We start from the raw sequence: 10,013 nt of genomic DNA, 5'->3' as shown, positions 1-10,013 counted from the left end.
GACAAGTGACACACTCCTCTGGGACTGCGACTGATGGTGACTATTTTTTACAATAACTGTGATAGTCACTCATTTATGTAATCCTAGTATGGTTAAAATAAGGTGAGCGGTCAATAAAACCATTAGTTTGTTGCAACATTTTACATTCGCAGAAAATCAATCATGCACTGTTTCATTCAATCATTGCCATACAGCACATCCAGGAGTGATCAAGTTGATCCTATCCCAGATATGTTGCGTCGCATGACGGTCGAGGGATCTTTTTAGTTGCTTTAGTTTACTTTAGTTCTGTTAAAAATAATTTCTCTTAATGTACACTTACATGAACATCCGCAGGCAACTTTATTTTTTTTGACGAAAGCGTTAATTGCATCGTCTCGTCTTGCTTCAATGGAGGACACGTATTTCAAAATTGCTCATATTCCGAATGCATGTTATTAATCGCAATTGAATCCGCAAACTCTATATCTTAATATAAAAAATAAATCATCATCGTAACCCGGTAAAAAATCTTACCTTGAATCTCTAGATCGGACTGGACCCGAAGTGACAGCTCAGGCAAGTGACGAGTTACGGGTTGAATGAGTTTCTTCTCTGGTGAAGCTGCGATTACAGTGACGAGCAGTCAGACCTCAAATTACGGTTACTAGATTGTTGAGCGTGTTCTTCTGATGAACAACGGAGCAGTTGCATAGTCAGAGCAGGAGGAAGGTTTTTTTAAATGACTCCAGAGAACTTAGATGTCCTGAAGCTATACGTCTCCCCCATCTGGCTATTGACGTGTAGTGAATGCAAGCCGGCTCTTCGCCGACAGGTAGGTTTGCTCCCAAATATTTTTCTTCAAATCAGCCCTCATGGCGATTCTTATCGGTGAGTGTGCATATCAGGCATAATTTCCCAAATACCACAAGTCTATACTAGCCTTTAGTTATCTACAGACTACATTCACATATTGCGGCTAAATAGTAAACCATCTCTCTACATACACACACACTGTACTCAGCGCTGTGTACCTGTATCCTCAACAATTTATTTGACCTTTTTAATGAGGACTGCCCTCTACGACCCTTTCTGCAAGTAATGAATAATGCAGGCGTCCTTTGTAATCCTGCATTTGATTCCAGGCACCGAGAGCACGAAGGATGACTTGACTTACGATTCCGCTGTTTTTCTTAGTTAACAAGTGCTAAGAGCTCTCCCAGGCCTCTGCTCCTGGAGTTTAATTGGATGCTTGTAACGTCTATCACCTAGCTGTCTTCTCCGTGACCTTCACAATGGGTTATTCTCTAGTCAAGTGAGGGAGGTTTATTCAGATGAAAACAACCGCGCCGAACACAATACATGCTTTACAAGTAAATTTACTACTATTGAGTTCTAGCTAGGGGGGGTGGGGGGTCAGATGGCTGAGCGGTTAGGGAGTCGGGCTATTAATCAGAAGGTTGTTGGTTCAATTCCCAGCCTGTAAGTCTCTCTGGATAAGAGCATCTGCTAAATGACTAAATGTAAATGTCTGTACCCTCAAACATGGTTGCCTGTAAAACGAATCTCACCCAAGATAACATACTGGGTTTCAACAGATTCTCAGCAAGAGTTCCACCCGACTCCGTTGGCAGGTCTGTGTCAGTTCTAAAAGAAACGATATGAACCATGTAGCCCGATGTTGAGATAATCCTCAGGTCATCTAAGCACCTGTCTGGTCAACAGTAGCTGTCTGTTTCCTCAAGGATTCCTCATCCAACTACAGATAATCCCACGATAATCCACGCGAGGAAGATCTCACTGTTGTTTCACACTTATTACTGTGTTATTGCAATCCCACCTTTTTGAAACATGCACTTCCAACATATTTACCTTTAAAAGCTAAAGCTCTGCTAAGTCGATTGATCTGGGGCTTCTCGGACCATTCTCTGCCATTTAAAGCACAGGATAATCTGTGGCTAATCTCATGCTAACCTGGACGTTCATTCAGTGGGATGATACTCCAGACGAGAGGGATCATCTCAGGGCCGCATTAAAGCTCCTTATCATAACGCTGCACCCACACCGCCTGCCACAGCAGACAGTGATAGCCTGTTAACTCAGAGGAGCAACTTTAATTAAACCTACTCTGGAGGAACTCATATTGTGTGTGGGTTAATTCCTGGACAGGCAGCTGCAAAATTATACAATGTGTAAAATAGCAGGAGAGGTAGAATCCTTCTCCTGAGGTAGAATCCTTCTCCTGAGGTGTTTCTCTAGATCAGTAGTCTGTAACCCTAGTCCTTGGGGCCCACTGTCCTGTATGTTTTAGATGTTTCCCTGCTCCAACACACCTGATCCTAATGATGGGTTGTTATCAAGCTCTGCAGAGGCCTGAAAACAACCCATTCATTTGAATCCTGTGTGTTGGAGCAGGGAAACATCTAAAACTGTGGTTTCTCAACCCAGGTCCTCAGGGACCCCCTCTGTCCTGCATGTTTAAGATGTTTCCCTGCTCCAACACAACAGATTCGAATAAATGGCTCGTTATCTAGCTCTGTAGAAGCCTGGTAACGAACATGCATTTGAATCAGGTGTGTTGGAGCCAAGTTGGAGCTAAAACATGCAGGGCAGGGGGTCCCTGAGGACCAGGGTTGAAGACCTCTGCTCTAGATCCCCCTCGCCTCGCCAATCTTGTAGCTGACTGAAGGAGAGTTGGTACTACAATTGGCCAAAACTGTTTATTTTCCATACAGCTGACATCAATATAATTATTATAATTTTTACATAAAGCTGGTCAGTAAGGAAGACATACATTCAATAGGCAAAGGGGCAGGAGCTAGGGACCATAGCAAGCCAGTCAGCACCTGCCCAGATAATCATCTTAGAAAAGAATAAAGGCAAAGATTTCATGAAAGTAAAGGATGTAGTTTCAAATAGGAGCAGATTTCACTGGCCTGGTTAAGGAGAAAATTAACAGACACACAAAGATGGAACACACCTTCACACCAAGAAATAAATGAGCATCTAGTTGACTAAAGACAAAAGTTGCTTTCTGACTAGATAAGCTAAATAAACAACCATTTACAGCGGTGATGTTTTGGAGTGGGGTCAGGCTGTACACAGTATAAGAGAAATGTAACTTATACTCTTCAGAGCATGATTGATAGATGTCGTTCCTTAAGAGACAGGAAGTTATCATTAAGTCTCATTAATTACTTTCTAAACAAGGCTACCATAGACTAGGACAGGATGCTGTATAAGAAGCCCAGTGAACTGAAGCAGAACTTGGTGGGTGCACGGTATGTCCAGCAGAGGGTTGTCAACAAGAGTAGAAAAAGAGATTAAAAAAGGACCCTGGGTCCTAGAGACCGGCTCTTTGGATCACTTATGCTGCAGCCGCGAAGCTTTAAACTTGGAGAGCCTTTTGGGGGGCTCCTGGAGGGCCTCGGGCCCTACCTCCTCCAGCCGTCTCTCTGGGATGGTGGGCAGGGCTGGGGCGGCCAGGGTGAGGTGGGGGGTGGAGGAGGGAAGGGGATCTTTTTCCACCACCGTGCCTGAGAAGGCCTGGGGACACAGAAGATCAAAGTGGTTACCAGGGGAACGGTGGAGGCATCATTCTATGATGATTCTGGGATGTGGTTACTTTGTGCTGTGCCTGGTAACTGCAAAACGTTTCTTGATTTTGACCATGGGAAATACAGTTAGAACTAAGCACTTCTGAGCCTTGATTGACTGCTTTACTTTCTATATGCAGTAGAAATAAATGTAATAAAATGCATTTGTATACTAATATATACATATATATACCTCCTATTTGGATAAAAACACAACATCAGTACAATGTAAAACTTCCAGGTCATGGGGAGCCCCCTGGTGTTAACAGACAGCACCAACCAGCCGCCTGTTCAAGGGGCGTCCACACACCACATGACTAGGCCCCCCGACTGCATCAGGGTTTCCTGCAGCTCTTTTCAGTCAAGGCGGCCGCCTAAGCAACACACGCCTGCCGCCTTAACTACAAAGTCAAAAATACATTAAAAAAGAATACTTCAAAAATATATTTTTATTGCGATATCCGCCGTTGTCCTGTTTTCTCCCTTCCATTCCAAACCGTGACCAACGCCAGTCTCCCTTCTCTGCAGAACACATTAGTCTATCGGCAAACCCCACCCTACCACCTCAACTAACACATTTTCTGCAGGAAGCCCTGGTCTGCATGATGCGTCTGCGGGTCAGTACCTCAAAGTGGCAGGCGGCGGCGCCCCCCGCGGTGGGGCTGTCCTCCTCCGTGATGCCGTCGCTGGTGTCGCTGTGCGTGGTGACGTCGTCATGGCTCTGGGAGCGCAGCAGCGTGCGGCGCTCGTCCAGGTCGGCCGCGCTGCTCTCGCTCGTGTCGCTGCACACGCTGTTCTCGCGGCTTCGGGACTTCAGGATGGACTTCCTGGGGATCAGCTCGCCGTTCTTCACGTCCACGAACAACCTGCGCCGACAACCGATCACAACGCATCCTTTCGTCAGACGGGCACACGGACCACTCTGGGTCAAAAATCCCCCCCCCCCCCCCCGCGGTGTGGTGAATTGCGTGCGTCACCTGTACACGTCTGTGGGCGAGGTAATCCTGTGGTGCTCGTGGTGAGCGTGGCCGTTGCCGTTGCTGCCGCCGCTGTTCTTCCTTCTCCTCTTCGCCTGCTCCTTCTGCTCTTTCCTCTCGCTGAACTTTAGAGTCGTGTTCTTCCCTGTGTTTATCCTCACCTGAAAGGGAGACCCACAGACAGAGGGCTGAGGGAGACAGGTCGGCCAAGCAGCTGGAAAAAAAAAGCAGGAAGTCGTTTATGGAATCCCTCCGTCAGGCGGTCACACTCGGGTGATAGAGCTGTCACCAGCTAACCTTCTTGGGTTCCACCGTGTGAGAGAAGTAGATGGTGGGCAGACTGCTGCCCTCCTCGTCCTCCTCGTCCTCCTCCCCGCCCCTGGCCGCAAGCTGTGTGACCCCGTTGACCTGGGAGTCGGGAGGGGCAGGTCTCCAGCCCTCGCCCTTGCCCTGACCCAGTTCCTTCTCACTGTGGCCCCCCTCCCTCTCCTTTTCTTCCTCAGAGGAAGAGGAGTCCTCACCGTTGGTTACTGCACTTCCCAACCTGGCAGAAGGACATGGTCTGTTAGGGTGACAGAGAGAGACAGACCCAGCAAGGCTGTCAGGATGAAAGAGACAGAGAGAGGGAGAGAGAGGGGTGGGAGAGAGAGAGAGACAGAGAGACAGAGAGAGAGTGAGACAGAGAGAGTGAGTGGGGAGACAGAGAGAGGGAGAGAGAGGGGTGAGAGAGAGAGAGAGAGAGGGGTGGGAGAGAGAGGGGTGGGAGAGAGAGGGGTGGGAGAGAGAGGGGTGGGAGAGAGAGGGGTGGGAGAGAGAGAGAGAGAGGGGTGGGAGAGAGAGGGGCGGGAGAGAGAGAGAGAGAGAGACAGAGAGAGGGGTGGGAGAGAGAGAGAGAGGGGTGGGAGAGAGAGGGGTGGGAGAGAGAGGGGTGGGAGAGAGAGAGAGAGAGGGGTGGGAGAGAGAGGGGTGGGAGAGAGAGAGAGAGAGAGACAGAGAGAGGGGTGGGAGAGAGAGAGAGTGAGACAGAGAGAGTGAGTGGGGAGACACAGATTGAGTGGGGAGAGACAGAGAGAGAGAGAGTGAGAGAGAGACACAGAGAGTGAGTGTGTGCACGTCTCGTACCTGTCTTCCTCGTCCTGCTGTTCCTCCTGTTTCTCCAGCTCGTCTAGTTTCGCCCACAGCTCCTCCTCGGACAGAACTCCTCTCCTGCTCCCTCCATCTCCTCCTCCTCCTCCACTCCCATCCTCCTCCTCCTCCTCTCCCTCCTCCCCCAGGTCCACAACAGCCTCTCTCTTGGGCTTGGAGTGGGGCTTGTGGGCCACTCGCTGCTTTCCTGGGTGTGGACAGACTTCTCATCAGTTTACCAGACCTCTACACTTTGTGCAGTTCCGTGTCATCTAGTCACTCGATTGTCATTGGGGCCAGTAGAACAGACCCACCTTTGGAGACGATTATTTTCTCCTTGTTTTCGACCTCTTCTCTGATGTCAACATAGTCCCCTTTACCCTGGGAGAGACGGGAGAGGACTTGAGCATGCGGTGGGTGAGAAGGTGGATATGGAGTCCTGAAAGGGCTGACACCTACCTCAGACAGTTTCCCCAGGTCCTGTGTGAAACTAACTCTGGCCTCAAAGGTCTTCCTTGTCTTTTGCAAGTCATCCACGGCGCTCTTCACGTCTGCGACATGGAAGAACACAGAAAATGAGCAAAAAAATAAAAATCGGTTATTCTCATTTCACTCCACGTAGGGCAGGGAGAGGAAAGAAGGAAAGTGATGACACAAACAGCTGAAAATGCCTTCTGGCCCTGTGTGAGTACTCGGATCATTAAATCTTCACAACAATTAGGAACCTCTCTGCTAATAGCAGGCAAAGGGGACCGGGGTTGCCATGGCGATCGGGAGCAGTCCAGCCCCGCGGTAGCTGGACGGGGAAAGAGGTCAAAGAGCGGGGCTGACGAGACAACAGCTGCATGACAGGACCCAGCCAGCCATGCTGGGGACCTCCAGGACCCGGGCTGTGTGGATACAGGCAAGGTAGTGGAGCAGGGCAGGGCAGGGGAGCAGGGCAGGGGAGCAGGGCAGGGGAGCAGGACAGGGGAGCAGGGGAGCAGGGCAGGGGAGCAGGGCAGGGGAGGGGAGCAGGGCAGGGGAGGGGAGCAGGGCAGGGGAGCAGGGCAGGGGAGCAGGGGAGCAGGGCAGGGGAGCAGGGCAGGGGAGCAGGGCAGGGGAGCAGGGCAGGGGAGCAGGGCAGGGGAAGAGGTGTTGTAAGCTAAGTTTCTGCTTCACCACACTCCAATCTTGTTCACATCACAGTCGGATAGCTGAGTCCATAGAACTTCACAAAGAGCTTTTCAGAGGACAGGGCCGGTAGACAGGGAGATATGCTGAGTCGTAGCCTGTATTATAGAACTACAACATAGCCTGTTGTACAACTGGAACATCTCCAGAGCTAAAGCCTAGAACAGACAAGGTTCTTTCTTGTCCTGTGGAAAAGTAAAAAACCCAAAGGAGGAAGAACCCCAAAAAAGAAACACAAAAGTACTCATTACTAATTAACATTTGTTTCATCACATAGATAAGCAAAGGCTGGGTAAACTTGCAGTCTGCTGTTTACAAACAAATACATATTTAAGTGATTGACTTTATTCTCTGTCTCGATTCCTCCGTCAATAGAGATCTAAGCTACCATGCTACCAAAGCCCTGCAACATGACCACACATTGTTAACGCCGTCGCCCACGAAAAGTTCACTTGAAGAGCAGTTGATCAGGGAGACAGTCAATTACCAAACCTAAAGGTTAAACCACATTGCCCTCTAGTGGACTGAAATATAGTGTTGAGACAAATACAATCGTTCAACACGCACATCCTCTGGTAAAAAAAAAAGCCACTGGAAACCAACTCACGTTGTTTTCTGTGTTCCACTATCCCCTGGGCCTGCTTGGCAGAACACTTGGCAAACCAGTTGTCCCCTAGCAGCACTGTGATCTCATTGGTGTGGACCATCTTCCCCGGCATGAAGGCCAGAGGACCGAACGGCACCTAATCCAACATGGAGGAACGAGATGAAGCGTCAAAGAATACACGTCAAGGGGGAGCTCAGAACAAAGTGTCATGTAAATGTAAAGTGACAATCGAAGAGAAGCTGGAGCTGTGTGTTGCGGGGAGGGGGGGGGTGTTTGCAGCAGCGACTGCTGCTTTGGGACCTATTAGTGCTGTTGGCCTGTTACCATGGACCCTGTCTCTCAAACACTGAGTCATACCATGATGTCATAGGACAGCTTATCCGGGAGGGTTTGGAGGCGTTCTTCCAGGGAATTGTAGTCTCCCTCTACCTTCTTCCTGTTAGATAAAAAAAATCAGATTGTACCGATTACTCCATTGGTTCAAGTTCAAGTCTTTTATTGTCCAATGCACAGAACAACACAGGTTCAGACTGGGCACTGAAATTCTTAGGACAAGACAACGCAAAGCAACCTGGCATAACATGACAAATAAGTGCACAGAACATAGATTTAACATGTGATTTTTTTTTGATGCAGGATGCACAACAAACTTCTTTAGATGAGTGGATAACCCTGACACTAGCCGACTTAAGAAGATGCTACGAGAAGCCTATTGTGTTTGAGTGGAGGAGGCATTGAACCACTGTCTGGCCAGTGTCGACAAAACTCACCAGTGCTGAATTTGACCATCACAGTCTTTCACCACCTGTTAAGAAACTCAAGTATTACTGTTTGAGACGACAATATCAAACTCAACACGTTGCCTTCTCTCAACTATATGGATAGACTAGCCTTAAATGGGTGATTCAGTCTCAGTATTGGACATCTCCCAGACCCATGCATTACATCACTTGGTGACATATCAGCCACTTCTGCTAAGAACAATAAAACAGCATGTAGACATGCTTTGTATAAAATAAACGAAATTCTGTTTACTTGGAATATTTCCTTTTTAAAGAAACGTCTCGACCCATGCATTACACTGGAACATATCAGGGACTTCAACTTTGTATTTTTTTGGGGGGGGGGGACGGACGGACGGACGGACGGACAGTCCTCCAGGCTGTGCTGGACAAGGGTCAAAGGCCACAGTCTTCCCACATCCCCCCCACATCCAGTGGGGCCCTAGGTCGGCCCTCTTCTCCAGCCAGTCACTCATCACCACGTCTGGGCCGCAGCAGTCTGGAACACCTGTGGACTAGTTCAGGGTTTTCCTCCCTTGTGTTTATCAAATGTTTGTTTGTTTTTATAAATTGGTTTCTGTTTTCCTAGGACAGTGCCACAGACTGTTCTTAAAAGTGTCTGATATTACTGTTTGTTTAGAAAGAGGAAGTAAGCTCCAAAAAATTTACGCTCTACACATTATACTACATTTTATTACTGTGCTGTCATCTGTAGGACCTTAGCCCAGACACAAAGGTTGTGCAGAATGACGATGCATTAGAAAAACTTTAGTGTTGATAAGGTCTGAAACTGTTCGTCAATTTCAAGGCAAAAGTAGAAGCTTTTCCCAGTCGGTTCAATGGTGCGACTACCTTTAAATCTGCATCCAACTGGGCCAACGGCTCTAAACAACCACTTAAATGTGTAACATGTGTCATGGTGCAATGTTAACAACAATGCATGCTTTAAAAAACATTCCGTTGTCACAATTGAAAATTTTCATTATTGAGAGTTCACAAAAATACAATTTGAATCTAACCGTAAAACAACAACATGTGACCAGCAAAGAAGGAAGCTTCTAGAAAATAGCCTAGCAGAAAGTGAAAGTTTGCATTGCATTTGGGGGTGGGATTATCTACCAGCATATATTCACTGCAAGCAACTTCATGCAAAACATCAACTGTCATTAAAAAATTCCAGTAAAAAACGAATAAAATCATAGTAAATTGCAAGATTCTGAGTTGACCACGCCGCGTGCATGGCACCACACGCAGCTATATCGCTAGCAAGCCCCTGGCTTAGCCAACTACGTCAGTTTATTTTACCTTCATGTGTTCCTCTCGCAGTTTATCAATCCCCCGTGGTGTATCGATATTCATTTTACTTTTCTTATCCATATTCCCATGTGTTTCCCAGCCAATCAAATACAAATGGTGACGTTTGTGAATCAAACAAAGCTCAGGGGTTGTGAGTCCTAAAGAAATGTTTATGAATGCAGTTGCAGGTATTCCTGAAAGCCGTTCTCTTATTCATCAATGGGGCAGTGGTAGTTATCCAGCGATTAGGAAATAAGACCATTTCACACTCTCAAATCAGGATTTCAGCATGATCACCAGAAATATCCACGGAATTATATTCCTTCAGCTGTTTGGCGTCCTTTCCCCGTCACTGACCCTGCGCCATATTCCTCTATCTGCTTCGCGGTGTACTCTGGGTACTGTAGAATAACAACAAATATTACATAAACACACGACATTCAATTTACATTATAATATATATTTTGAATTTGACCAT

The 10,013-nt window shown here is 47.6% G+C and overlaps 1 protein-coding gene across 2 annotated transcripts; it reads right to left on the bottom strand.

The window, feature by feature from the left end:
• Positions 1 to 2,685: 2,685 nt before the first annotated feature.
• Positions 2,686 to 9,917, bottom strand: uri1 (URI1 prefoldin like chaperone). 2 transcript variants are annotated; one of them, XM_084673046.1, is made up of 11 exons: positions 9,545 to 9,917; positions 8,228 to 8,262; positions 7,815 to 7,893; positions 7,458 to 7,593; positions 6,137 to 6,228; positions 5,992 to 6,058; positions 5,675 to 5,885; positions 4,850 to 5,114; positions 4,553 to 4,713; positions 4,201 to 4,441; positions 2,686 to 3,525 (listed from the first exon to the last, which is right to left on the bottom strand). In XM_084673046.1, exons 1-11 carry the CDS (start codon positions 9,614 to 9,616, stop codon positions 3,343 to 3,345), a joined length of 1,542 nt encoding a protein of 513 aa, XP_084529172.1. In that variant the 5' UTR covers positions 9,617 to 9,917; the 3' UTR covers positions 2,686 to 3,342. The 2 variants fall into 2 exon arrangements, with proteins under 2 accessions (XP_084529172.1, XP_084529173.1); XM_084673047.1 differs by having other exon boundaries at positions 4,850 to 5,096.
• Positions 9,918 to 10,013: the final 96 nt, after the last annotated feature.

The sequence above is a fragment of the Hypomesus nipponensis genome, chromosome 14 (assembly GCF_054491055.1).
Source record: "Hypomesus nipponensis isolate SF chromosome 14, ASM5449105v1, whole genome shotgun sequence".
Classification (NCBI taxonomy): Eukaryota; Metazoa; Chordata; class Actinopteri; order Osmeriformes; family Osmeridae; genus Hypomesus; species Hypomesus nipponensis.
The sequence above is the reverse complement of the archived record's forward strand: the minus strand, read 5'-3'. Positions and strand labels throughout refer to the sequence as shown.

Coding starts and splice junctions, on each gene's coding strand:
- uri1 (XM_084673046.1), bottom strand. CDS start 9,616: ATGGATAAGAAAAGTAAAATGAATATCGATACACCACGGGGGATTGAT. Junction 7,894..8,227: donor GATGGTCAAATTCAGCACTG/GTGAGTTTTGTC, acceptor TTTATCTAACAG/GAAGAAGGTAGAGGGAGACT. Junction 5,115..5,674: donor CAGCAGGACGAGGAAGACAG/GTACGAGACGTG, acceptor TCACCCTAACAG/ACCATGTCCTTCTGCCAGGT.